Genomic DNA, 25,405 nt, shown 5'->3' with positions numbered 1-25,405 from the left:
ATAGTTAGTTGCAACCCAGTGGTTGAGAAACACCACACTATAGAAATCTACAAATGTTCACTACCTCTGTCCAGAGAATCAATATTATTATTATTATTTTAGTATTAGTACTGATTTATTAAATGAAGTTAAATGAACAGGATACAGACACACACAATTTCCCTGAAAAATGTTGATGGGTAATCACATCTGCCCCCCATTACAAAATTTTACCTTCAGATCCAGGCACACTATAATTTAGCAGTACTTGATACATCCCTTAAACTAATCAATTCCATATATACAAATAAGAGGATTCACAGTTTACCCCAATCATATTGTTAGCATTATTACAAACTCAACACAGTATACATATTAGGAAGTGCTGCTGTTGTATATAACTGAATTCCCTTTAACCTGTAGTTGTCATAGTAGATCATGAAAGTTAACAGATGTATAAGTAAAAGTGCAATTTTTCATTTGTGATTTCTAATTCATAGCAATAGTAAAAGAAGGTTTGTCTGTTATAAAGAATAACATTCTTATTCGCACTTAGTTCATATCATGGTCATGGGTTACTGAAGCTTAAATCTGCAGCATGTGCCCAACTTTTTCATATTTTTATACTGTACTGTATAAACAGTTCAAAGATTTCTGACTATTACCAAGCAAGTAGCATATAAAGTCACCAGTGTCTAATGCAATCAAGTTAATTCTGGATTTCTTCCCCATATATGGGCAAAAAGCATTCCTTCAATTAGTAATATATGTGATGTAAAAGTTTTTTCCATGGAGCTGTAAGATGCTTATCCCAGCTTAGTTGTGAGCTGCCATCCAGTGTCTGGTCAAACTTACCACATTCCTATATAAACATATGCTTATATCCCAGGATGGTATGGTGGTGCAGTCAAAATATGTCCAGCATCCTGGTTTTGAATCCCCCATTCTGTCATTATCTATGTGCAGTTTGAACATTTACACACATGTCTGAATAGGTACCGCATTCCCATGATGTGCTGCTTAAGTGGAGCTCCAATGCTATTAAATTAGGCTGTGACCTTCCATAACCTTGATTTGAATTTTTACTGTTTCAGAATTTGATGTTATTTTACTTGTAATTATTTTTCAGACTTGTAATTATTGATAACAAAATCCAAAGTGTATCCTGAGCATTTGGCCCAAGCTAGGAGCAAATCCTGGACAGGATACCAGTGCATTTTATGGCACACATACATGATGGATTTTCATCCTTCATGAATGAGAAATAGACAAAAAAAGACAGTGAATACTATATGCTATATTAAATGCAAGAACTATCATACACATTCGGCAAAAACATTGGAAAGGCAGCTGATTTTTATGGCAGATAGACCGGACATTGGAGTAGAGGTGAAATGATGTGGATGGAATAGGACGGAGATGATGTCATCAGAGGGCGACCAGGTTCAAGTGTCACATGGGGATGGCTGGAATGCGGAAGGTCTCCTTGTTTGTGCTCATTTTTTAGTGGAAACTTCACGTGTCAGAATTCATCTGCTCTTCGGTCTTTCTGATGAAAAAATTTGGCAGGCTTATTCCTTATAGCTTACTTACAAAAGTTAAGCAGGTTTCATTTCAAAATTCTACACGTAACGGTCAAAACGGTCGACAATGTCCGCCATGTTGAACTTTCTTATTTATGGCCCCATCTTCACAAAATTTGGTAGGCGGCTTCCTTGCGCTAACCGAAACTGATGTACATACTTATTTTGGTGGTATGACGCCACTGTCGGCCGCCATATTGAACTTTCCAACATCACTAATTCTCCAACTTCCCATGTAGGTAGAAGGCTGAAATTTTTCACGTGGCCAACTGTACGTTGCATGCTCAAGAGTAAGCTCAGCGCACAGCTTGGTCATATTACAACCGGAGGGCCGAAATGACAACGTGGTATACAAAGATCCTTAGCAAATAATTATTGGTATATTTTCTCTCAGTTTAAAAAGGTTTAATTTTCTTCTTAATAAAAATTTTAAGGCAGTACTTGACCGCTGCAAAGCGCGGGTATTTTGCTAGTATATATATATATACTGTACATACAAATGATATTTTAGAAACAATCAGTTGTCAGTATGAGTGGCTGTTGAGTAATGTTATGGCTTCTGGAGAAAAAACTGTTTAATCTAATGGTATGGGTGCTAATGGTTCTATGCCATTTGCCAGAATGGAGTAGGGAGAAAAGTGATTGTGCCAGATGGCTGAGGTCTTTATTAATACTATTTGCCTTTCTGAGGCAGGATATGCTTTATATATTGTGACAGATAGAGGGTGCTATCATACTCTTGAACCTTCGGACAATACATCAGACACCAGGTAAAAGTCCAATAATTATTTATTTGGACAATAGTACAGTGCACAAGCACCCTCCTCCCCACAATACTCATTAAATAACAATACAATTTTCAATTAACCAATCCACCACTCCCAGACATGTTGCCACCCTTCCACCCAGCTCAGTTCAATGCTCTGGTGTTTTTCCCAGTCTTTTATAGTCCCTGACCCGGATGTGTTTCCCATCCTTCAGTCCATGTGACTCCTTATCACTTCGGGTCAGATAAAACTCCTTTTTCTTCAACCCTGGAGCACGTCATTCCTCTTATCCATGTGACTCGGATGTACTTCCAGAGCGTAAGGCAAATACTCTTTGTTCCTCCCTGCAGCATCCTCTAGCGGCCCCCATGGTATCCAGCAGGGCTGTGAATAAACACTCCAATGTCTATGATGGGTTCTGCATGGTGGCGTGGGGGTATTGGCTGGGATGAACGGCCGGCCATATATCACATGTTCTAAAAAAAACATATCTGTGTGCCAGTTGTATTCCATGCCAACTTCATTACACTCTGCTGATACTCAACTAAAGAGCTGCCATATCAGAATGTTATGCAGCCAGTGAGTGTTGAAAATGCTATGCGACTGTAGAAAGTGGCAAGCATAGATGGAGACATCACACTCTGCTTAAGACATCATAATGAAGTAAAGGAATTGCTACGCCTTTCTGACATTAGCCAAGATATATTGTGCCCACTTCATATCACCAGTAACGGTAACAATAAAAAAAAATGTAATGCTGTTGGCCCACAGCATGCCCTCTGATGTGAAGTACCATATGAATGTGGTCTGCCCCCTGCTTTCTGTATTTCAATGATTAGCTCCTTGGATTTGCAGGCATTAAGGATGAGACTGTTGTGCTGTTTCTTCTGTGTCAGAAAGCAAAGCTCTTCTCTGCATCCCATCTCAACATTTTTAGCAGTCAGACCTACAATAGTTTTGTAATCACCACATTTAAGGATGAGATGAAGCTACTTCTGGCTATATAATCATACTGACTTCCGAATGGAGAATTTTGAGGTGCATTAGTAACAGCAACCTACACTCTTGGTAATATCCATTACCTCTAGCACATTAACTACACTAAATGAAACACAACAGAAATAAATTTATCCATATTAAAATATGATGTAGAGAGTAATGAATTGTTGATGATGTCATAAAGAGAAATATGCATGTTTTTATATTGATTAATGATTACATAAAAATAGGTAAATTCTCTAAATACTGAGTAAGGGTATTATTTTGCTGCAGCTAAAGAGAAAACAATACATTTTTAAAATAATCAGGAAACCTGAATGCAAGTTCATTGCAGATTTCACAGTCACATATGTACGCACATGCACACACACACACAAGGCCAATTTAGTTACCAGTCAGACTAACCTCATTACATTGAGAAAACATACATGAGAATGAAAAGAACAGATGATCTCCACACAGACTGTGACTAGGCCAGGGCTCAAGAACAGAGAGTCAGCAGGGTTACTTGTTGCAACATCATGCTTCTGTTAGTCTCTCTGAAGTGAGGCATATAATATGTACATCTGGAGGCAACCATAAGTGAATTTTCCTTAAAATTGGGTGGGAACAATTAGACTGTTAGTCACATTTCTAAAGCTCATGAAGATGGCATTCAGAGTAGGGGCAGTGATTTTGAACTGCAAAGAGCAGTGCACTTATTAACCTGTGGTCCAGCAGACAGTAAGCTTCTCTTTACAATAAATCATCTATGGTCAAAAAGTCCCTTTAAAAAAAAACTATTAGACATATAAGTGTGTGTCACGTATGCAGAGAGCACACTGCACATTTTAAAAATAAACATAACCTGTTTTTAAAAATGAACAACCTGATGCAAGGGAACCTTTCTGTAACATCAGATTATATCTTAGCGTTCAAAGATATCAATGGACGAACGGTAAACATGAATGGTATGTTGTTGCAGGTACTGTGTATGCTCTGTTGTTTACCTTTAGGATGATAGTGCAGGAGTAGGCTTTAAAGAATTGACAGCTTTATTCATTAAAATATGAACTGCAAATTATGCATTTGAAGTACACGGTGGGTAGCATTCTGTCGAATGGACTGCCATTAAGGATGCTGATAATGAAGAGCCAGAGGAGATGCAGATTTTAGTACTCAAAACACCCAAATCAGCAAAACTGCTTAACGCCACCAGCAGATTCACAGATGAGGCTGCACAGCACCTACCTTCTGACAGCATGTCTAAATGAATAACTAAAGAAATTTAACATTGTTGTCTAATTGGAAATGCCAACATGCCATTAACATGTTGTATATCCACAGATCATAATGCTTATCTAAACTCTATTTGCTGTTGTCATGTCATATAGTGATGCAATAGTTAAAATGACATAAAGATATCTTTGAAGACAGGAGCACTTCTCAAACATGTGAAGCCCAGTGACTGTGATGGTCTATGTGTGTGAGTGTGTGTGTTTCTCTGTCTCCACTGTCACTGCACTGATTACAACATGCAAATTAATTACTAAGTGTCAGTTACCTTGTTCTACTGAGCTCCTGAATGGATAACAGCAAATTTTGCTTTTTATTTTCTCTCAGTGTCAAGACTTTTCTTCAGTATCTTTTTAGTAGCTTTTTAAAACGCACAGACCGAAGAAACTGGGGGCATGTGTTTTAGGGAAGAGACCTGTGAGTGTAGCCTTTGCAGTGCGCAATTTCCCCACTATTCACTGCACATTGTTTAACAGGTTGTCCAAATGTGTCAAAATTACATCTGGCCACAAAAGTCTGTTCTTCCCATAGAGCGTAATACATATTTGCAAATATAATTGAATTAAAGTAAAAAATATCATAACAATATTTAAAAAATGTTTAACACACAATGCCACTACACATGATAATGCCAAAAAATAGCATTATAAAATAGGAGACGATCAACCTTAAAGATCTATCAGATAAAACTGTAATGAACTCTTTCCTAAAACTACATATATTTACTTTTGTGGAGTTTTGTTAACATTTATCTATCTCCTTCCTGTCAAAGGGTGTCAGCCCCTCATCCAGCTGCAGCACCTGCTCTATGCTAATGGATTCAGCTTTACTTGACAGTTATTATCTTAAAGATAGATTTCCGAATTACCATGAAGTTATTTACCTACTCTGTTCTAACATTCCAGACCCCAATGCAAACAGTTGCAGCAGATTTTCTGGGCACGCATTGACACAGTCACATTAAACCACCATAAGTCACTGTCATATTTGAGACAATGCCTGCTTTTGGTCTAGGTACGTTATCCTGCTGAAAGTGTCCATTTGAAAAATTAATAGGCCGTAGCAATCAAGAGATACTCATGATCAGCTGCAATATATAGGACAGTGAGATATTCAAAAGATGCTGAATTAGTCTTAAGTCTTGTGTCAAGACTATGTCAATACAAAGTGGTGCAACTCAGGACATGTTAACGTTAAAATCTCCACTTGCTGCAGGGACATCAAACTGTTGGCTGTAAGTCTGCGTCCCTATTACTTGCCCAGAGAGTTTGGACACGTCATTGCTGTTATTGTTTACATCCTTCCTCGGGCGAACACGGAGATAGAGGGTGACGTCATCCATTCTGTGGTTGCTAATTTACAAACACAGCACCCTGAGGCGCTTGTGCTAATTGCTGGAGACTTTAACCATGTAACACTGGACAAAACATTACCTGCCTTCTCCCAGTATGTGGATTGTAACACCCAGGGAAATAGGACTATTGACCTACTGTATGCAAACGTTAAAGACGCATACAGCGCCACCCCGCTGCCTGCGCTTGGGAAAGCAGATCATAACCTGGTTCTGCTTCAGCCTCACTACAAGCCAAGAGTGAAGGTGCTACCTATAACCACACGCTCATTCAAGAAGTGGTCTCCTGAGGCAGAGCAGGCTCTGAGAGACTGCTTTGGAACTACAGACTGGGATATCCTGCAGGGTTCACATAGTGAGAAAATTGATGAGGCTGTTGACAGCACTACTGACTATATCAACTTCTGTATGGACATTGTAGTTCCAGTAAGAACCGTATGCTGCTATGCTAACAATAAGCCATGAATTGATTACAAGTGACATCAAGGGCCTTTTGAACCAGAAGAAAAGAGCCTTTAAAGGCGGTGATCAGCATGAGCTCAAGGGCGTGCAGAAGGAACTCCGAGTCCAGCTAAGGGCGGCAAAGGAGCAGTACAGGAGAAAGCTTGAGCAGAAGTTGCAGAATAACAGCATGAAGGAAGTGTGGGATGGGATGAAGATCATCACTGGCTGCAGTTCGAAGCGGGGTGCCACCACTGAGAGAGACGTGGAGAGAGCAAACTAGATGAACAACTTCTTCAACAGGTTTCACCACCCTAACCCACTCTCACATCGGAGTACTGCACCCTCCACCCATCCTTCTGTTGATACCAGCATAGGAGAGACATCCCCACACACAACTACAGCAGCCCAAGTAAGCAGAGAGCTGAAGAGACTTTGTGCCAACAAAGCAGCGGGTCCAGATGGAGTATCGACTGCTGAAGGCCTGTGCATTGGAGCTGGGGAGTCCTCTACAGCGCATCTTCAACCTGAGCCTGGAACAGGGGAGAGTCCCGAGGCTTTGGAAAACATCTTGCATCACCACAGTCCCAAAGGTACCACATCCTAGTGAGCTGAACGACTTCCGGCCTGTCACTCTGATGTCACATGTGATGAAGACCATGGAGAGGCTGTTGCTTCACCACCTGAGGCCACAGGTCCGCCATGCCCTCGACCCTCTGCAGTTCGCATACCAGGAGAAGTTTGGAGCAGAGGATGCCATCATTTATATGCTACACCAATCCCTTTCCCACTTGGACAGAGGCAGTGGTGCTGTACAAATTATGTTTCTTGACTTCTCTAGCGCCTTCCACACCATCCAACCTCTGCTCCTCAGGGACAAGCTGACAGAGATGGGAGTAGATTCATACCTGGTGGCATGGATCGTGGACTATCTTACAGACAGACCTCAGTATGTGCATCTCGGAAACTGCAGGTCTGGCAGGGTGGTCAGCAACACAGGAGCACCGCAGGGGACTGTACTTTCTCCGGTCCTGTTCAGCCTATATACATCGGATTTCCAATACAACTCGGAGTCCTGCCACATGCAAAAGTTTGCAGACGACACTGCTATCGTGGGCTGCATCAGGAGTGGGCAGGAGGAGGAGTACAGGAAACTAATCAAAGACTTTGTTAAATGGTGCGACTCAAACCACTTACATCTTAACACCAGCAAAACCAAGGAGCTGGTGGTGGATTTTAGGAGGCCCAAGCTCCTCGTGGACCCTGTGATCATTAGAGGTGACTGTGTGCAAAGGGTGCAGACATATAAATACCTGGGAGTGCAGCTGGATGATAAATTGGACTGGACTGCCAATACTGATGCTCTGTGCAAGAAAGGACAGAGCCGACTATACTTCCTTAGAAGGCTGGTGTCTTTTAACATCTGCAATAAGATGCTGCAGATGTTCAATCAGGCCGTTGTGGCAAGCGCCCTCTTCTATGCGGTGGTGTGCTGGGGAGGCAGCATAAAGAAGAAGGACGCCACACGCATGGACAAACTGGTGAGGAAGGCAGGCTCTATTGTAGGCACAGAGCTGGACAGTTTGACATCTGTGGCAGAGCGACGGGCACTGAGCAGGCTCCTGTCAATCATGGAAAATCCACTGCATCCACTGAACAGTATCATCTCCAAACAGAGGAGCAGCTTCAGCGACAGACTGCTGTCACTGTCCTCCTCCACTGACAGACTGAGGAGATCGTTCCTCCCCCACACTATGCGAGTATTCAATTCCACCCGGGGGGGTAAATGTTAATATTATACAAAATTATTGTCTATCTGTTATACTTTCATAGTTATCACTCTTTAATTTAATATTGTGCTTTATCAGTATGATATAGCATCTATCTATCTATCTATCTATCTATCTATCTATCTATCTATCTATCTATCTATCTATCTATCTATCTATCTATCTATCTATCTATCTATCTATCTATCTATCTATCTATCTATCTATCTATCTATCTATCTATCTATCTATCTATCTATCTATAAAAACATTCTCACTGCCACCAGCCTCTACCATTGACCTATGGGAAAGAATGGATCTTTGGATGTAGCTATTAATGCTAAATTCTGAGTTTAACACAGCAGAAATCAAAATCCATAAGGCCATTTGTCTGGTTTTATACATTACATGTCCACTCTAACCATATCTTTTTGATCTTAGCTGATTATGTTTGTACAATCTAATGGAATCTTCTCTTGGTGTAGCCTATCCAAGTCTGAGTTTTGGACATTCAGAGACACCCTTCTGCACACCACATTTCTAAGAGCTATAAATTGAGTGTTTGCTGTCTTTTTGTTTTCTTGGATGGATTCTTCTGATCTCTTTCAGTTTCTAGGTGTTTTTACCTGCGGAACTTTCACTTACTACATGTTATTTATTTACCACACTTCTTTTGTAAACTGTAAAGACTGTAGTGTGGGAAAATTTGAGGACAGTTGTCTCTTAGATGCTGGAAGCACATCTGGCATCAACAATGTTTGATTGACTGATAAATAAACCTGAGGTCCATGTCTACATGCCACATGATATATACTGAATTGAAGCCATACTGTTTTAATACACAGGTGAATCTAATAAAGTGAATATTGAAGAGTGAGAGACAGAACTTTAATAATAAGGTCCTTAAGGAACCTAAAATGAAGTATAAAGTTCATTACACTAAAGCTAAGTCTGAGATAAACTTTACAAAATATGACATTCAAACCTTATACAGTGTCTCATACAAATAATAAAACATCAAATCTAGAGTGTGAGGCATTACAAGACTGGAAGGAAAAAAATGGGGACACAGCACTTTGGAAACACACGGCACACTCTGTTAGCTTGTGAGTAGATGATTACTCCACATTCTCTGCACATTAAGGTCAAAATGACTTTTCATACTTAATGAGTCAAACTGTTGCATTTTCTTCTGTTGCTGAATCTAATTACTACTACTGTGAAAAGAAAATTTTAGTTTGTAAAGGTATGCTTTAAGTACTAAAGCACATTATGTACAATAGTTAAAACCTTTCTTTCATACATTAACTGTATTTGTCCATCTATTTTCTAATTCACTGATCCAGTTCATGGTCATGGAGGCCAGAGCCTATCTTGGCAGCATGGGGCACAAGGCATGAGACAACCCTGGAAAGAATTCTAGTCCATCGCGCTACACATTCACACACAAAGACACTGAAGACATACAGTCACTCTAACTCATTCAGGGCCGTTTTTAGATATGGAAGGAAAACTAGGGTACCAGACGCTGGAAAACATGCACAGTCCATGCAAAATGTTACTGGGCTTGGGATCCACATCCACTCTCCTGACGTAGCCAGGCAGCAGAGCTTTATTCTGGATTGCTGTGTTAACCCAAATGTAAACAGTCCATTGGAATTCACATTTGCAATGCATTCTGTCATAGCATCCATCTTTCCATCCATCCATTATCCAACCCACTATATCCTAACACAGGATCACGGGGGTCTGCTGGAGCCAATCCCAGCCAACACAGGGCACAATGCAGGAACAAACCCAGGCAGGGCGCCAGTCCACTGCAGGGCACACACACATACCTACACACCAAGGACAATTTAGAAATCGCCAATGCACCTAACCTGCATGTCTTTGGACTGTGGGAGGAAACCGGAGCGCCCAGAGGAAACCCACACAGACATAGGGAGAACATGCAAGGTCTCCTTACTGTGAGGCAGCAGCACTACCTCTGCGCCACTGTGCCGACCTTCTGTCATAGCAAGACAACAAAAATAAGTAAAAAACCATAAAAAGGCATTTAGTGTAGAAGAGCAATATTAAGTACATAAATGTTTGAAAATGTGCCATTTGTAGGGCAGAATGTTTTATACAGTATCTGATAGACTTGATATTAAAGGATAGCACCTAGTGCATCAGGGTCCTGCAGCTGGTCACAACATGCACCACATAAGGGTAAATAAAGATTTTGGACCTGTCCTTCTTAGTTTCTGCATCATTACCAAACACCTGAACCCAGACTTTAAAACAGTTTGTGTACAGGGTGCTTAGAATCCTTTATTATGCAGATGTTTTAGGTTTTACTTTAGCAGCTGTACAAATGGTGTGAACTTACAGCATATGATTGTTTTGTGAGGATATCCCAGGCATTTAGATAGGATTACTGTCTTTTTTGGTTGGTTGTTTACAATATCACACTTAGTGTGTTGCATCTCAAATGATCAGAACTATCCCCTTATTGTTTCATATTGAAACACTTTGAGCAATGAAAAGGTACTATATAAATAAAATGTATTATTATTATTATTATTTTGCCTCAGAAAGTACAGACACTATTGAACTGACCTAGTTTAATTTGGGATGTAACTATTTGTGTATGTTAGACAATGAATGGTCATCTCTTTTGGAACAGACTGTTGTTTTACTGCCAAACATTATATAGATCTAGAAGACCCCAAATAGAAGTGATTGGGATGAGGAAATCAAAAATTAATGAAATTCGTATTTTTAATGTGAAAATTATTTTATTTCAGTTTGCTAAAAGAGTAAGTTTGGTGGTTTTCAAGTCAAAGATGTTTCTTCACAATTTTGGTATATATTATTATAGTGTATAAAATTGTGTTATAAAGTGAAGCGTATTTTTATAAATTGAAAAAAAAATGTTCTTGAGTTTTGACATGGTAGAGGTGAATTGGGTTTGGGTCTAAACCTGAAAACAGAAGCCTTAAAAGTTATTGAATATGTCCACTCTAAAGGAGCAAATATTTCTGTTTAAGAAGTTTTAAGAAATTGTGCCATCCATGTTTCTGAAGCAAGCTTGTCACAACAAAAATAAACTCTAAGTAATAAATTTCATCACAGGTTTGTGGTACTATTTTCTTGAGGTAAGGACACGTTTCCTGTTTGCTTGTCTGCTCACAGCAGCCATCTTGGGTGGAATTTTGACATTGGCCCTGGGCACACCCCCAGATTTCCAAAGCTTGAGGTTGCAAATTATTCTGCTTTTATCTCTGCAGTTTGTTTTCTGCAGCAGTTAAATTCTGCTGTGGCTTGTAACAAATGATGCTTTCAGCAAAACTGATATAGCAACAGAGCTGTGATTCACAACATCGACAAGGATCAGCAACACAGGCATTCTCAAATCATAGTACTTTCTTTGGCCATGTGTACTCAAATCAAATCATATGGTTTTCTATAGTCAGTGCTGGCACACATACTGAACCACATACAAACAAAGTAGTTTATTGACAGATATGCACTCAAATGATTTTTTTTTTTTTCCCTAAACGGCATCTACTTTTCACCTATTACATAGCCTACAGAGCAAGATGGTGCTGTGGCATATATTGGTAAAAGAGACACATAAAAGTTTCATTGTACTGTGTATACATAACAATAAATATGAACTGAACTGAACTGATTATACTACATTGCATTTTTCATAAAAGCCATAGATTTTTGAAAGAACCGAGTCAATGTGTATGTCAATACAAAGTTCACAGAGCCAGTCAGCATTCAGTATTATGCACATTCTATAGTTGTATATTGCATGCATGATAAAAAATACTGACAAACTGAAAATCTAATGTTCTAATTTATGATCACTCAGCATCTTATATATAAATGTCTACATGTGAAAGTGTGTGTGACTGTCTGTCTGTCCTGGAAGTGCAAGGCTACAGCATGAAGCTCAAAGAGCCAGCAAGGTGTACCCAAGTTAGAGAGTCAGAGACAAACTCGCTTAGCTGCTAATATGCAAGCGAGGCGAGCACATCAGCAAAACGAAACCTCTGAGAAGAGAAAAACTTGCTGATAGACAATGGGGACGAGCACATCAGCAAAACGAAACCGCCGACTCTGCATTTGAAATTTGTTTTCTGACACTAATCCTGTCCATCCTCGTCACACCCAGTGCAAATCTTAGCATCTTTAACTCTGCTACCTCCAGCTCTGTCTCCTGTTTTCTGGTCAGTGCCACCGTCTCCAAGCCATATAACATAGCTGGTCTCACTACTGTCCTGTAGACCTTCCCTTTCACACTTGCTGATACCTGACTGTCAGAAATTACTCCTGTCACTCTTCTCCACCCATTCCACCCTGCCTGCACTCCCTTTTTTACCTCTCTTCCACAATCTTCATTACTCTGTAACGTTGATCCACTCTTCCACCTTTGCCAACTCTACACCTTGCATCTTCACCATTCCACTGACCTCCCTCTCATTTACACATATGTATTCTGTCTTGTTCATACTGACCTTCATTCATCTTCACTCTAGAGCATATCTTCACCTCTCCAGGGTCTCCTCAACCTGCTCACTACTATCGCTACAGATCACAATGCCATCAGCAAACATCATAGTCCATGGGGACTCCTGTCTAATCTCGTCTGTCAACCTGTCCATCACCATTGCAAATAAGAAAGGGCTCAGAGCCGATCCCTGATGTAATCTCACCTCCACCTTGAATGCATCCGTCACTCCTACTGCAGACCTTACCACTGTCACACTTCCCTTGTACATATCCTGTACAACTCTTACATACTTCTCTGCCACTCACAACTTCTTCATACAATACCACAGCTCCTATTGAGGCACCCTGTCATATGCTTTCTCCAGGTAAACAAAGACGCAATGCAGCTCCTTCTGCCCATCTCTATACTTCTCCATCAACATCCTCAGAACAATCAATGTATCTGTGGTGCTCCTTCTTAGCATGAAACCATACTGCTGCTCACTAATCATCACTTCACTTCTTAACCTGGCTACCATTACTCTTCCCCATAACTTCATGCTGTGGCTCATCAATTTTATCCTCCTGTAGTTATTACAGTCCTGCACATCCCCCTTATTCTTAAATATCGGCACCAGTACACTTCTTCTCCACTCCTCAGGCATCCTTTCACTTTCCAAGATCCCATTAAACAATCTGGTTAAAAACTCCACTGTCATCTCTCCTAAACATCTCCATGCTTCCACAGGTGTGTCATCTGGACCAACGGCCCTTCCATTTTTCATCCTCTTCATAGCTGTCCTTAGTTCCTCCTTGCTAATCCATTGCACTTCCTGATTCACTATCTCCACATCATCCAACCTCTTCTCTCTCGTTCTCTTCATTCATCAGCCTCTCAAAGTACTCTTTCCATCTGCTCAACACACTCTCTTTGCTTGTGAGTATGTTTCCATCTTTATCCTTTATCATCCTAACCTGCTGCACATCTTTCCCAGCTTGGTCCCGCTGTCTAGCCAATCGGTGAAGGTCATTTTCTCCCTCTTTAGTGTCCAACTTCTCATACAACTCATCATACGCCTTTTCTTTAGCCTTTGCCACCTCTCTCTTCACCTTGTGCCTTGTTTCCGTGTACTCTTGTCTACTTTCAGCATCTCTCTAATTATCCCACTTCTTTATCATCCTCTTCCTCTAAATACTCGCTTGTGATTCACCATTCCACCACCAAGTTTCCTTTTCCTCCTTCCTCTGTCACACCAAGCATTATTCTTGCTGTCACCCTATGTACTTCTGCTGTAGTTTCTCAGCTATCTTGTAACTCTTCACTACCACCCAGTGCCTGTCTCATCTTCACCCTAAACTCAACCTTGCAGTCTTCCTTTTTCAAATTCCGCCATTTGATCCTTGGCTCTGCCCTCACTCTCTTCCTCTTCTTGATCTCCAATGTCATTCTACAGACCGCCATCCTATGCTGCCTTACTACACTTTCCCCTTCCACCACTTTGCAGTCTTCAATCTTCTTCAGATTGACTCTTCTGCATAAGATGTAATCTACCTGTGTGCAACTTTCTCCACTCTTGTATGTAACTCTGTGTTCCTCTCTCTTCTTAAAATACGTATTCACCACAGGCATGTCCATCACTTCATCCAGCTCACTCCAAAAATCTTATTTTTCCTCCATCACATACCCAACTTGCGGGGCATATGCACTAACAACGTTCATCATCACACCTCAATTTTCCAGCTTCATAATCATTACTCTGTCAGGCACTCTTTTCACCTCCAAAACACTCTTGACATACTGTTTCTTCAGAATAACCCCTACCCCATTTCTCCTCCCATCCACACCATAATAGAACAATTTGAATCCACCTCTGATCAACCTGGCCTTAGTCCCCTTCCATGTAGTCTTTTGCATACACAATAAATAAGCCTTCCTTCTCTCCATCATATCTGCTAACTCTTTCCCCTTACCAGTCCTACTGCCAACATTCAAAGTTCCTACCCTCAGTTCCACTCTCTTTACTTTCCTCCTCCCCTCCTGCCCCCAGACACGTCTCCCTCCTCCTCTTCTCCTTCTTCTTCTTCGGCCAACAGTAGCCCAATTTCCGCCAGCACCCTGTTGGCTAACAGTACTGGTGGCGGTCGTTGTTAACCCGGGGCTCAACCAATCCAGTATGGAAATTTGTATTGTTGTCCGCATATTGATTTGGCAAAGTTTTACACCAGATTCCCTTCCTGACATAACCCTCCCCATTTATTCGGGCTTGGGACTTGCACGAAGAAACACATTGGTTTGTGCATCCCCTGTGGCTGGGATGTGTCAGAGGTATGCCTCTTAGATCTTTGTTGCTTTAAATGAATGTATTTAGTACGTGTTAAAGTTTTTATTTTAATGTTTGGACACTGGAGCCATCACCTTCATTTTGAAATGCAAGAACAGGCTAGGTATTTTTCTAAATTTATAATTAATACTTCACATAGAACACAATTTTATGTGACAAATTAATATATAATATGATTGTGAAGAAATAACTGACTTGAAAATTACCTAACTAATCCCTCACTCCTGTGATTGTTGCTCTTAGAAAGACCTGTCATGTTTTTTAATATAAAAGGTTCTGTATAAACTTAGTGGTCTGCCTGTCTTGCATGCTGTTATGAATGAGTTAAGTGTACATTTGCATTAATTTGTATGATATTTTGGAGACATTCAGAAAAGCATATTTATTATGCCATATTTTTCTTTTAAGTTTACAGTACAGAACATTACAAAACCTGCTCATGTGGTATTTTATAGAATAGATAATGCATGCATAATGAAGTAAATAGTTCTTTTCGTATGTAAAATGCCACCTGTTTGGTTTGCAGAAGAAAATGCAAATAAGCTGGAGGAGAAGGCCCGAGTACCGTCAGTCCCTTGTCCAGAGAGCTATAAAGACTACTGCCTTCATGGGAACTGTGAATACCCCAGCGATATTCTACAGCCATCCTGCAGGTGAAGTTCATGGATTAATTATCTTTGTTTTTTTGATGATCAAATGACTTTTAGGTACTTTTCTACAGAGAAAACATCTGATAGAAGCTTGCTGGCTGCCTGGGCGTTTAAAGCAATTTTTCATTCCCTTTTTTGTTAACTGATGTAAATTCTGAGATTTCCATGTTTGCTTTGATGAACAATTGCTTATCTTAATATTTTAAAGCATCTACAAGCATATTACATCTAAGTAAGATTAAGGATTTATGTGCATGTTTGTAGGTGATGCTATTCTCAAGAGTATACTCTGTTTGCTTAAATAAGATTGATTACTGAAATCTTTAAGCAGCACGGTTATCTGGATGAGTTTGTAGTAATTAACTGGCTACAGGTGAAATGATGTGTGAAGAATCAGAACAGGAGATCAAACTACTTGCATTCCTGGCTGGAGTCCAGCATTTTATTCTTTTTTGTTTGTTTTTGTGGTGCCTGCACCTAACCTAGTGGGTCAGGACTTAAAATGAATATCACTGAGTGAGAGTACATGAAAATGCTCACATCTGTTTCACCTTGTAACCACTGACTGCTGTAGTATATTTTAAGCCTTTTTGACATCATTATGGATGTGGTGACCTAGAGTTAAATAATAAGAGTACATAAGCAGTGTTGTTAGATACGATTTTAGGATGGGGATAATGATCATATTGTCATTCCTCTCACCATGCCCATAATGCCCTTATCCTTCTAATTGGATGCATTATCACTTGAGTCAGAAGGGAAATTTGTTACTTTTCATTCATCACAGTTTGATATATGTTAATATTAAGAATTATAATTTGATCAGGACCGACATTTCAGATGAGAGATCACTTATGCTCTGTCACATGTACTGTTACTGCTGAAACTGTAGTAAACACATTGCCCACATCAATGACAGCACAATGAAGGACAGGCTCAATGGTGCCAGTGTTGAAGTGTACCTGTCAGAGGCCTGCTGGTATGCAGATGCAGCAATTGCCTACTTCCCTTCTGCCTCCCAATTGCCAGTAAGCTTGTGATGCATTTTAGTAGGTGTTACCAGTAAGGGAAATTTCAGTTCCCAAAACCCCAGTCAGAAATACCATACAAAAGACTTTGCAAGTCAAAAAGCACTCATTTTCTTCTCCTCTTTTTCATTCTCCCACTCCTCTTTGCAAAACCCAACCCTATTATGTACGCATCTCCCTGTCATACACAGCCATCCTGGTCATGCTCGGTCCCGTATACTAGACACCTAGAGTACAGACTGCTGTCCCCTATTTCCCACTACACAGGGTGTCACAGGAATACATAGCAATATATTTCAAAACATAAAATTACATTTTTTTTAATTAATTTTATTGTAATCATTCCATACAAACCAATCAGTTTTTACAAAAAGTAGGATTGAGAACAAGTCGACCCCCAACCCTGAGAGAGAGACCAAATGAGCCAATGAGGTAAAACTTAATGCTTGTAAACATACCTAAATTGATGAGTTTGGTAAGCAATATAGATGAATGGAGAAGAAAAAGAAATGCGGAAATAATTGCTTCCACTGTGCTTTAAGAGCTTATTCTAAAATATTATTGATTAGATCTTGCCATGTTTTGAAAAAAATCAGTACAGATCCTCTAACTAAGTATCTGATTTTTTCCAATTTCAAATAGTATAACACATCGGTTTCCCACTGACTTAAAAAAGGAGATTTAGGATTCTTCCAGTTTAGCAAAATAAATATGCGTGCCAAAAGTGTAGTGAATGCAATTACAGTTTGTTTGTCCTTCTCCACTTTAAACCCATCTGGCAGAACCCCAAACACAGCTGTTAATGGGTTAGGAGGGATTGTGACTCCAAGGCTGTGTGAAAGGTAATTAAAAATTTTGGTCCAGAATGATGTTAATTTGGTGTAGGACCAAAACATGTGACCCAGTGAGGCTGGGACTTGATTGCAGCGTTTGCAGGTTGGATCCTGCCCTGGAAACATTTTGGAGAGTTTTAGGCAAGACAGATGTGCTCGATATATAATTTCGAGTTGAATAATTGCATGCTTTGTGTATATGGAGCTCAAGTGAATTCTCTCCATTGCTATTTCCACTCCATTTCTGATATATTGATTAAGAGATCTTTTTCCCATTGTCCTCTTGGATCTTTGAAAGGGGACTGTAAAATAATTTAATATATTGCAGAGATGGTGTCTAAGTCCTTGAAATTGAGCAATATTTTTTCCAGCATTGACGAAGGTGCAAGATGAGGAAAATCGTGTAGGTTCTGTTTAACAAAGTTCCTAATTTAAAGATAGTGAAAAAAATGTATAGCTGGAATGTTAAATTTGGAATGTAATTGTTCATAGGATGCAAAAATGTTGTCTATATAAAGATCTATAAGCAAGTTAATCCCAAATTTGTTCCAGATATTTATGTTTACTTGTGATGTTTACCCCTAGGTATTTAAACTGTTCTGAAATGATAAAAGGTAGGGTGTCTAATCTAATATTATATGCTTGAGAATTCACTGGAAAGAGTACACTTTAATTCAGATTAATTCTGAGACCAGAGATCTTTTGAAATTCTGTAAGTGTGCTTAAGATTGCAGGCACATAATTTTGTGGGTCTGATATATACAGTACTATATCATCTGCATATAGAGAAATTTTCTGTTCCAGTCATTCTCTGATAATCCCCTTTATCTGATCAGCATTTCGACAGTGAACCGCCAGTGCTTCAATGGCGATTGCAAATAGCAGCGGTGACAAGGGGCATCCCTGTCTGGTACCTCGTTCTAGTTTAAAGTAGTCTGAACAAATGTTGTTGATACAAACTGAAGCTTCTGGATTGGTATACAGTAATTTGATCCATGCACAAATGATTGGGCCAAACCCAATTTTCTCTAATGTAGTATCATGTCAAATGCTTTTTCTGCATCCAATGATAATAATATTTTTGGGGTGTTTGACTTTGTTAGTGAGTATATTACATTAAACAGGCGTAGAAGATTGGAAGATAAGTGTCGACCCTTGATAAATCCAGGTTGATCTTGTGATATTACCGAAGGAAACACTTTCTCCATTGTTCTAGCTATGATTTTCGAGAGTATCTTAACATCATTATTCAGAAGTGAAATTGGTCTCTGTGATACACATTGTAATAAGTCCTTATTTTGTTTAGGAAAGACGGTGATTAATGCTTGGCGAAAATTTTGAGGAAGAGTTTGATTGTCTCTAACTTCTGTAAATGTTGTTAATAGGAGGGAAGCTAGCTGAGAGGAGAATTTCTTATAAAATTCTGCAGGGTAGCTATCAGGGCCTGCTGCTTTTCCGCAGTGAAGTGACTTTATAGCGTCTAATAATTCTTATAGCGCCAGAGGTTTATCCAGTTCCTCTGCACTAAGAGTATCTATTTGTAGTATCTGTAATGTATTCAGAAATATATTAGATTGTGTGCTGTCTTCTTTAAACTCAGTAGAATATAAGGATTTATAGTAGTCTCTAAATGTGTTCATTATATTTTTATGGTCGATGATTTTGTCTCCGTAAGTGTTGGTGATTACTGGGATTGCGTTGCGAACTTCTTGCTTGTGGATTTGTTGAGGTAAAAGCTTATTAGCTTTCTGTCCGTGTTCATAGTAATTATGTCTGGATTTATAAATTATTTGTTCAGTTTCTTAAGTTGTCAAGAGGTTGAGTTCTGAATGCAGAGCCTGCCTTTTCCTATGTAGAGCCCCGCTTGGAAGCCTGGCATGTTCTTCATTTATTCTAGTAATTTCGCTTTTTAGCTCTGATGCTTTCCTGGTTTCTAATTTATTTCTGTGGGAAAGATATAAAATAATCTGTTGTCTTAAGAAGGCCTTAAGAGTTTCCCACAGTATACTGTACCTGCAGAAATCTCTGAGGATGTATTTGTCTCATAAAATTACATTATTACATTATCATGTTCCAAGTATCATGATAACACCATCTGATGTAGTCCCAGAAAATTTCCACCCTTAGTGGTCAGGATGGTGCAATTTAAACCACAATTGTTGTCAGATCTGTTTCTGCTCCTCAGTAACCGTGTGATCATTAGCAAGGCACTTTATATATAAATATGGTGTAATGCATTAATTGTTGCTGCTGCTCTGCCAACTCATTGTTCTTGGTTTTAATCATGTGCCCAGATGTTCTCTACATGAAGTTTGCATGTTTTCCCCATGTCTGCTTGTGTTTTCCTCTGGGTAGTCTGTTTCTCCTCCTACATCTCCAAAGACATGCGCTTTAGGCTGACTGACTGATTCAAATTGAATATGTGAGTGTTCAGTTCTGCCTAATGCTTTTTCCAGCTTTGTGCTTGATTCTGTTATGGATAGTCTCATGAGGTCACAGGGATTTCTCAAACTAAAAATCATGTCAGGGGACAACTCGTCACAAAATGTGTAATGAATAGCAGTGAAATCCTGCACTGCAAAAAGTATGTCCATAGGGCTTCTTCATAAAACAACGGCCCCCAATTCCTCCAGTACGTTTGTTTTAAACCTTTGTGAGGGTTTCAGAGCGAGAGAGCGAAAAATATTGAACAAAAGAGTTGATGCTGAGAGAAAATAAAAAGTGAAAATAGCTGTTATCCATTCAGGAGCTCAGTAGAACCAGGTAACTGGAGCCTAATAATTAATTTTGTGTTTCAACAGTGGGGACAGACAGACAGACAGACACTGGGCAGCACATGTTTTCTAAGGCATCTTTCTGTCATTTTAACTACTACCTTACTATGTGAAATAACAACAGCAAATGGAGTTTAGATAAGCATTGCGGTTTCCGAATATGCAGTGTGTTAAAACATTACAGCTATTTTGTGAGGGCATGTTTGCATTTCTAATCAGAGAGTGATGTTAAAATTTCGTTAGTTTAGTTTAGATGTGCAGCTTCATCTGTGCACCTACTAGTGTTGTTAGGTAGATTTGACTCTGGTGTTTTGAGTACTGAAATCTGTATCTCCAGTAGCTCTTCATTATTAGTTCTGTTTTGATGAAGGGTGACACACCGTTCACTTCAAATGCATATTTTGTAATTCATATTTTCACAAGCATAGCTGTCAGTTCTTTCAAACTCACAATGACTCCTACATTAATGTTGTAACACTGAACAATAGAGAGCACACAAAGCACCTGAAACAACATTTCATTCATGTTTACCATTTGTCCATTGATGTCGACAAATGCCAATGTATAATCTCATGTTATAGAAAGGTTTTCCTTGCAATAGGCTGCTTGTTTTTAAAATAGTTTAGGCTTATTTTTAAAACGTGTAATGTCTAAAGCATTTTTCTTAGAAAACCTTTCAATTGTAGACAGTTCATCGTAAATAGAATCTTGTTGTCTGTCTGACCAGGTTAACAACAGCACCTGTAATCTTTGAAGTTCAAAATAACCACCCCTACTTTGCATGACGCATTCATGAGGCATTGGATTGGTGATGTGACACACAGTGAGCCAGTTTCATGGATGTATATATTATTCATCTAGCATCAGCAAGACTACTGCCAGGATGGCTTCAACCCTTAGCAATTCTGAATTAAATTAAGTATGTTTCAATGTTGATATACTGTAAATGTTAATTTATACATTTCTACTGTTAAATAAAATATCTATACTAATAATTCTGGTTATTCAATACAAGTGTAAAGTTCTAGTGATAAACTTATCTCTCTATTATAATAAAAAAAACTTGAGTCAAGATGTTATCTTCTCGGAAGACACTTTGACGTCCTGCGAGAGACACTTCAACATCCCACGAGAGACACTTTAATGTCCCGCGAGACAAAGCAGTGAGACAAAAGGACAGCTCCTGTACAGGCTTTTAAATGATTGACGCGCAGCGAAACAAGCAGAACACACTGCTCAGTAGCAGCAGCAGCAAGCCAGCAACTGATCTGTCCGCATCTCCTTAGCGTGCGTTCAGCCCCCCCTTCACAACGTGAGTGGCAGAGATGCGAAGTTGCTGGTATGCAGTGCGGGTAGGGGGGAGATGATCGAGTGAAGTGAGCAGGGGGCTTTGCCTCCTAGTCTATTTAATAATCACTTTATTGAGTTTTTGGAGAGAAAAATATAAAATTGCAGTGTAATATATATCACTTATACTGAGTCTCATCCAGAGTTGGCTCCTGCCTTGCCTTACTTTAATTTATTTATTCTTTTCTTACTTCATGTACTGTGATTATTCCTACCTTGTGTGTGGTTTTCATTTAATAGATTAATCATTTTTGAAAGCATCTAGACTCTTTGGCATTATTGCAGACTATATGCCTTTCTTGGAAGATGCAGAGGCACTAGTCTCCCTTATTATATTTTTCTCCCTGTTTTAGGTTATTTTTGGATATTTTCTCAGCATGGCTTTTTTTATCTCTACCCACTACTATAGAAGTATAGTTGAAATAGTAATTTTTCATAACTAAATGTTAAAGTCATGCCTGATTTTCTTTAATGTGAGAGTGTTTGTACATCTCCATTTGCCCATGTGGGTTTTGCTCCACGTACTTCAGCTAGGTTCGTGATCTGAAGATGTACAGGTGAGGCTATCTGACAAGTCTAAGGTGGGCCTATGTTAGTAAAAGTGGGTGTGGGAGTAAGAGTGCTTTGTAGTGGACTGTGATCTAATTCAGGGCTAGTTCTTAATATCCAGTGTTTCTAGGAAACTTTCAAACTCCTGTGGTGTTATGGGTCCACAGCTCGTGGAGAAAAGGCCATTGATTTTAAATAAATAATCATCGCACCCGAGGCGGCTTCGTGAGGGGGGCGTTGTTGTAGCGAGCCGCAGGGCAGTCGTCGATGTGGGCGTTTCTCACCGTGTGCACAGGTGAGGAACTGCCCACATTCGTGATTGCTCCCGTGGCTAATGCTGCAGCTGTGATGGCCCCTCACGTTTTAAAAGAAGCGAGTCGGTTTTAGGGAGAGAAAGAAACGATCGGAGAAAGGAAAGGAAAGGAAAGGAGAGGACGGAGGTTACCGGGAGCAGGAGAGGAAGCAGGTCGGTGAGAGGGAGAGAGCCGCGAGAGCGAGCGGACGCGCGGCGAATGAGCTCGTGGACAGCTGCATGGAAGCTGGGTGTTAGGCCGACACCCACGTGTTTGTGTTGATGTCGCTCCCGCTGAGCGAGCAGGTAGCGGGAGTGACCAAGGTGAAAGCGACGAGCCGCAGAAGGCCGCAGAAAGGCAGCGGAAGTCGGGAGGCTTGGAGTGGCAGTCCTTGGTGTGAGCGTCCTGGAGACCAAGGAGTCCAAGTCTCGAGGCTGGGATGAGAGCCAAACCGAAGCCAGGGATCGGGAGGTCTCCAGTCTTGCGTGTGTTTGAGGAGGGCAGCTGTAGAGAGCGTCTTGCCTGCTGCTTGGCCCATACGGGATAAGCAGGTGAGACGCTAACAAAAGAGCACCAGATTTGTTTGTTGGGTTTTAAGACTGCTTCCAGGAGAATATTTTAACCTCCGATTTTAAAGGATTGTTGTGTTTATTTATTGGTTTTACTCCACGTTCGTTTTATGGATTATTTATTTAATGAATATGAAGACCTGCACTATTTATGAACACTGTTTTTGTTTTTGTTGACTGTTTTAAATAAAAGCACTTTTGCACTTTCTACCTTCCCCTTGCTCAGTAATTTGCCTCCATTGACTAGCTCATTCGGCAACATTATCGACGGTGTTGGGTTCAAGTGCTTCCAACATCAAAGGGAGTGTGGAGCCAGAACCCACATCGTCACAACTCCTTGCAACCATGGTATTGAAATAACCAAGTCCAGAAAATGAGTAGATGTTAATGAGGAACAAAATTTCTACCATGTGTTTGGGAAATGCAAGTAATAATCCACAGTCAGTTGTAGCAGCCCCAAGGACGCTAAGATTCCAAATGTGGTGATTTCTTTACTTTATTATGGGTACCCCAGGAATACACTCAACCCTGACCCAGCACACACACACACAGAGCCACTGATATGCAGCTCACTGATAATAAATAATAATAAAGATAACAAAGTGTATATTAATCAAATAAAGAAGAGAAGAAAATATTAAAAGAAGGTGTACACAAAAGCTCTCCCCAGTTCCCCAATGATGATAATTATATACATAAACTACATAATTGAAACCAAACAAAACAACAGACACTAGTCAGTAAACAATCAAAGTCCAATACAGTCCAGTACAGCAGGTGAAGATGACGATGGTGTGCGGAATGAAAAGCCCTGTGAACAGCCCTCTGAAAGAAATGTAAAGAGGTCAGATGTGATTTTCAAGCGAGAATACATGTCTGAGGGCAACCCGTAACAAAATGTGCAGTGATTAGCAGTGAAATTTAAAGATTTGTCCTAATAGGTTCCAGTTGTAGGATGAAGATTTGGCATGATTGAGCACTCCCCAGACAAAGACATATTTAACCAAGACAAACTCACACAGACAAACAGGCACAGGACAGCACTTACATCCAAATGTGATTGTAGTTATAATCTAATAGAGTGTGTGATGCATAGAAACAAATATAGACAGATGATCATTTTTGTTCCTTTTTTAAAATTGTCGCTCAATTATCCTTCTTCATAGTAACCTCTGCACCCTCAGAATGTGCTCAATAGGGTCTGCTGGGAATTGTAGGCAATTTAAAAAGTGCTGCTACACAGTTGAGAAGCATACATCAAGTGGCCATTTAATTGAGTACACTGACCTAACAGCATGTTGGCTTCTCATTTACCTATAACTTTTTCTAAAGTTATCTGTGCATGGCTTCAACCATGTCACCAACATACACATAGAATTTTGGGAAGCAGTGGGGTGAAGGTAAGATGTTTTTTAAACTACAAAATTGAGTGCTGTTCATAGAGACTAAAAGTATTAACAACAAAAAGAGGGTAACTTAAGCAGTATTAAAAATTAATATGAGAAAAAACTCTGAATAATATCCAATTTCTGTATTCTAAAATGCTTTATTTTTTACAATGAACATGCCAGTTAGTGATATTATATTCTATTAAATTGATAAAGTTGAAGATGGTGATGTTGAATAGTGCAGAATATTATATGAGAGTTAGTTCACTGTTGCTTGAACAGCAATTGTGGTTGGCACTTATTAAGTGATACAAATAACTCCATGATCACAGCAGTGTGAAGATAAAGATGCTGGCAAAGACAGATACACTGCTTCTGCCTCCTGACTCCCTTATGATACAGGTCTGTATGAACTTCAACTTGGAACAAGAACAAGGTAAAAACAATTACACAACACGATTACATCATAACAACATTATATACAGTACTAGTGAAAGTATTTAAAACTGTGCTGAAAAGTTGTTAGGAACTCATGTAGTTCATCATGCCCTTTTACTCCAAGTCTGACTGACACCCTCAGAAGCAATAATATGCAGAACTGACCTGCTTTCAAATTTGGTGCCATGTGGTGTCATGACACCCTAATGAGCCTATCCATGGCTATCGAAATCTAATCTGTTGCTGAAAACATATTTGACAGTGAATTTTTCAATATGTACATTTGGAGAAATAATAAAGCATCCAGGCACATCCTAAGTCCCTCAACCAGTTTTCCCAAATGTCTCTAAGACAGTCTTAAAAACCTATATTACCTTAACCAGGGATTCCTGCTTAATATAAAGCACTTAAAATGCCAATTACTGTACCTACCTTTTTAACATGTAATAGACACATTGTGATACTACTGTGCCCGCAGCCTGGACATTTTCCATCATCTAGGATAGTCAGGAATATGGACTAGGACAACTGAGGACACAAAGTTC

General features: G+C 39.7%; 1 protein-coding gene across 1 annotated transcript in view; it reads left to right on the top strand.

The window, feature by feature from the left end:
* Positions 1-25,405, top strand: part of tmeff2a (transmembrane protein with EGF-like and two follistatin-like domains 2a) — a 725,006-nt gene that overhangs the window by 628,893 nt on the left and 70,708 nt on the right. Inside the window, exon 8 of the mRNA XM_039755899.1 lies at positions 15,518-15,644. Coding sequence (XP_039611833.1) covers positions 15,518-15,644 — 127 coding nt within the window. The remainder of the gene's footprint in view (positions 1-15,517; positions 15,645-25,405) is intronic.

Source organism: Polypterus senegalus, chromosome 6 (assembly GCF_016835505.1).
Source record: "Polypterus senegalus isolate Bchr_013 chromosome 6, ASM1683550v1, whole genome shotgun sequence".
NCBI lineage: Eukaryota > Metazoa > Chordata > Cladistia > Polypteriformes > Polypteridae > Polypterus > Polypterus senegalus.
The sequence above is the reverse complement of the archived record's forward strand: the minus strand, read 5'-3'. Positions and strand labels throughout refer to the sequence as shown.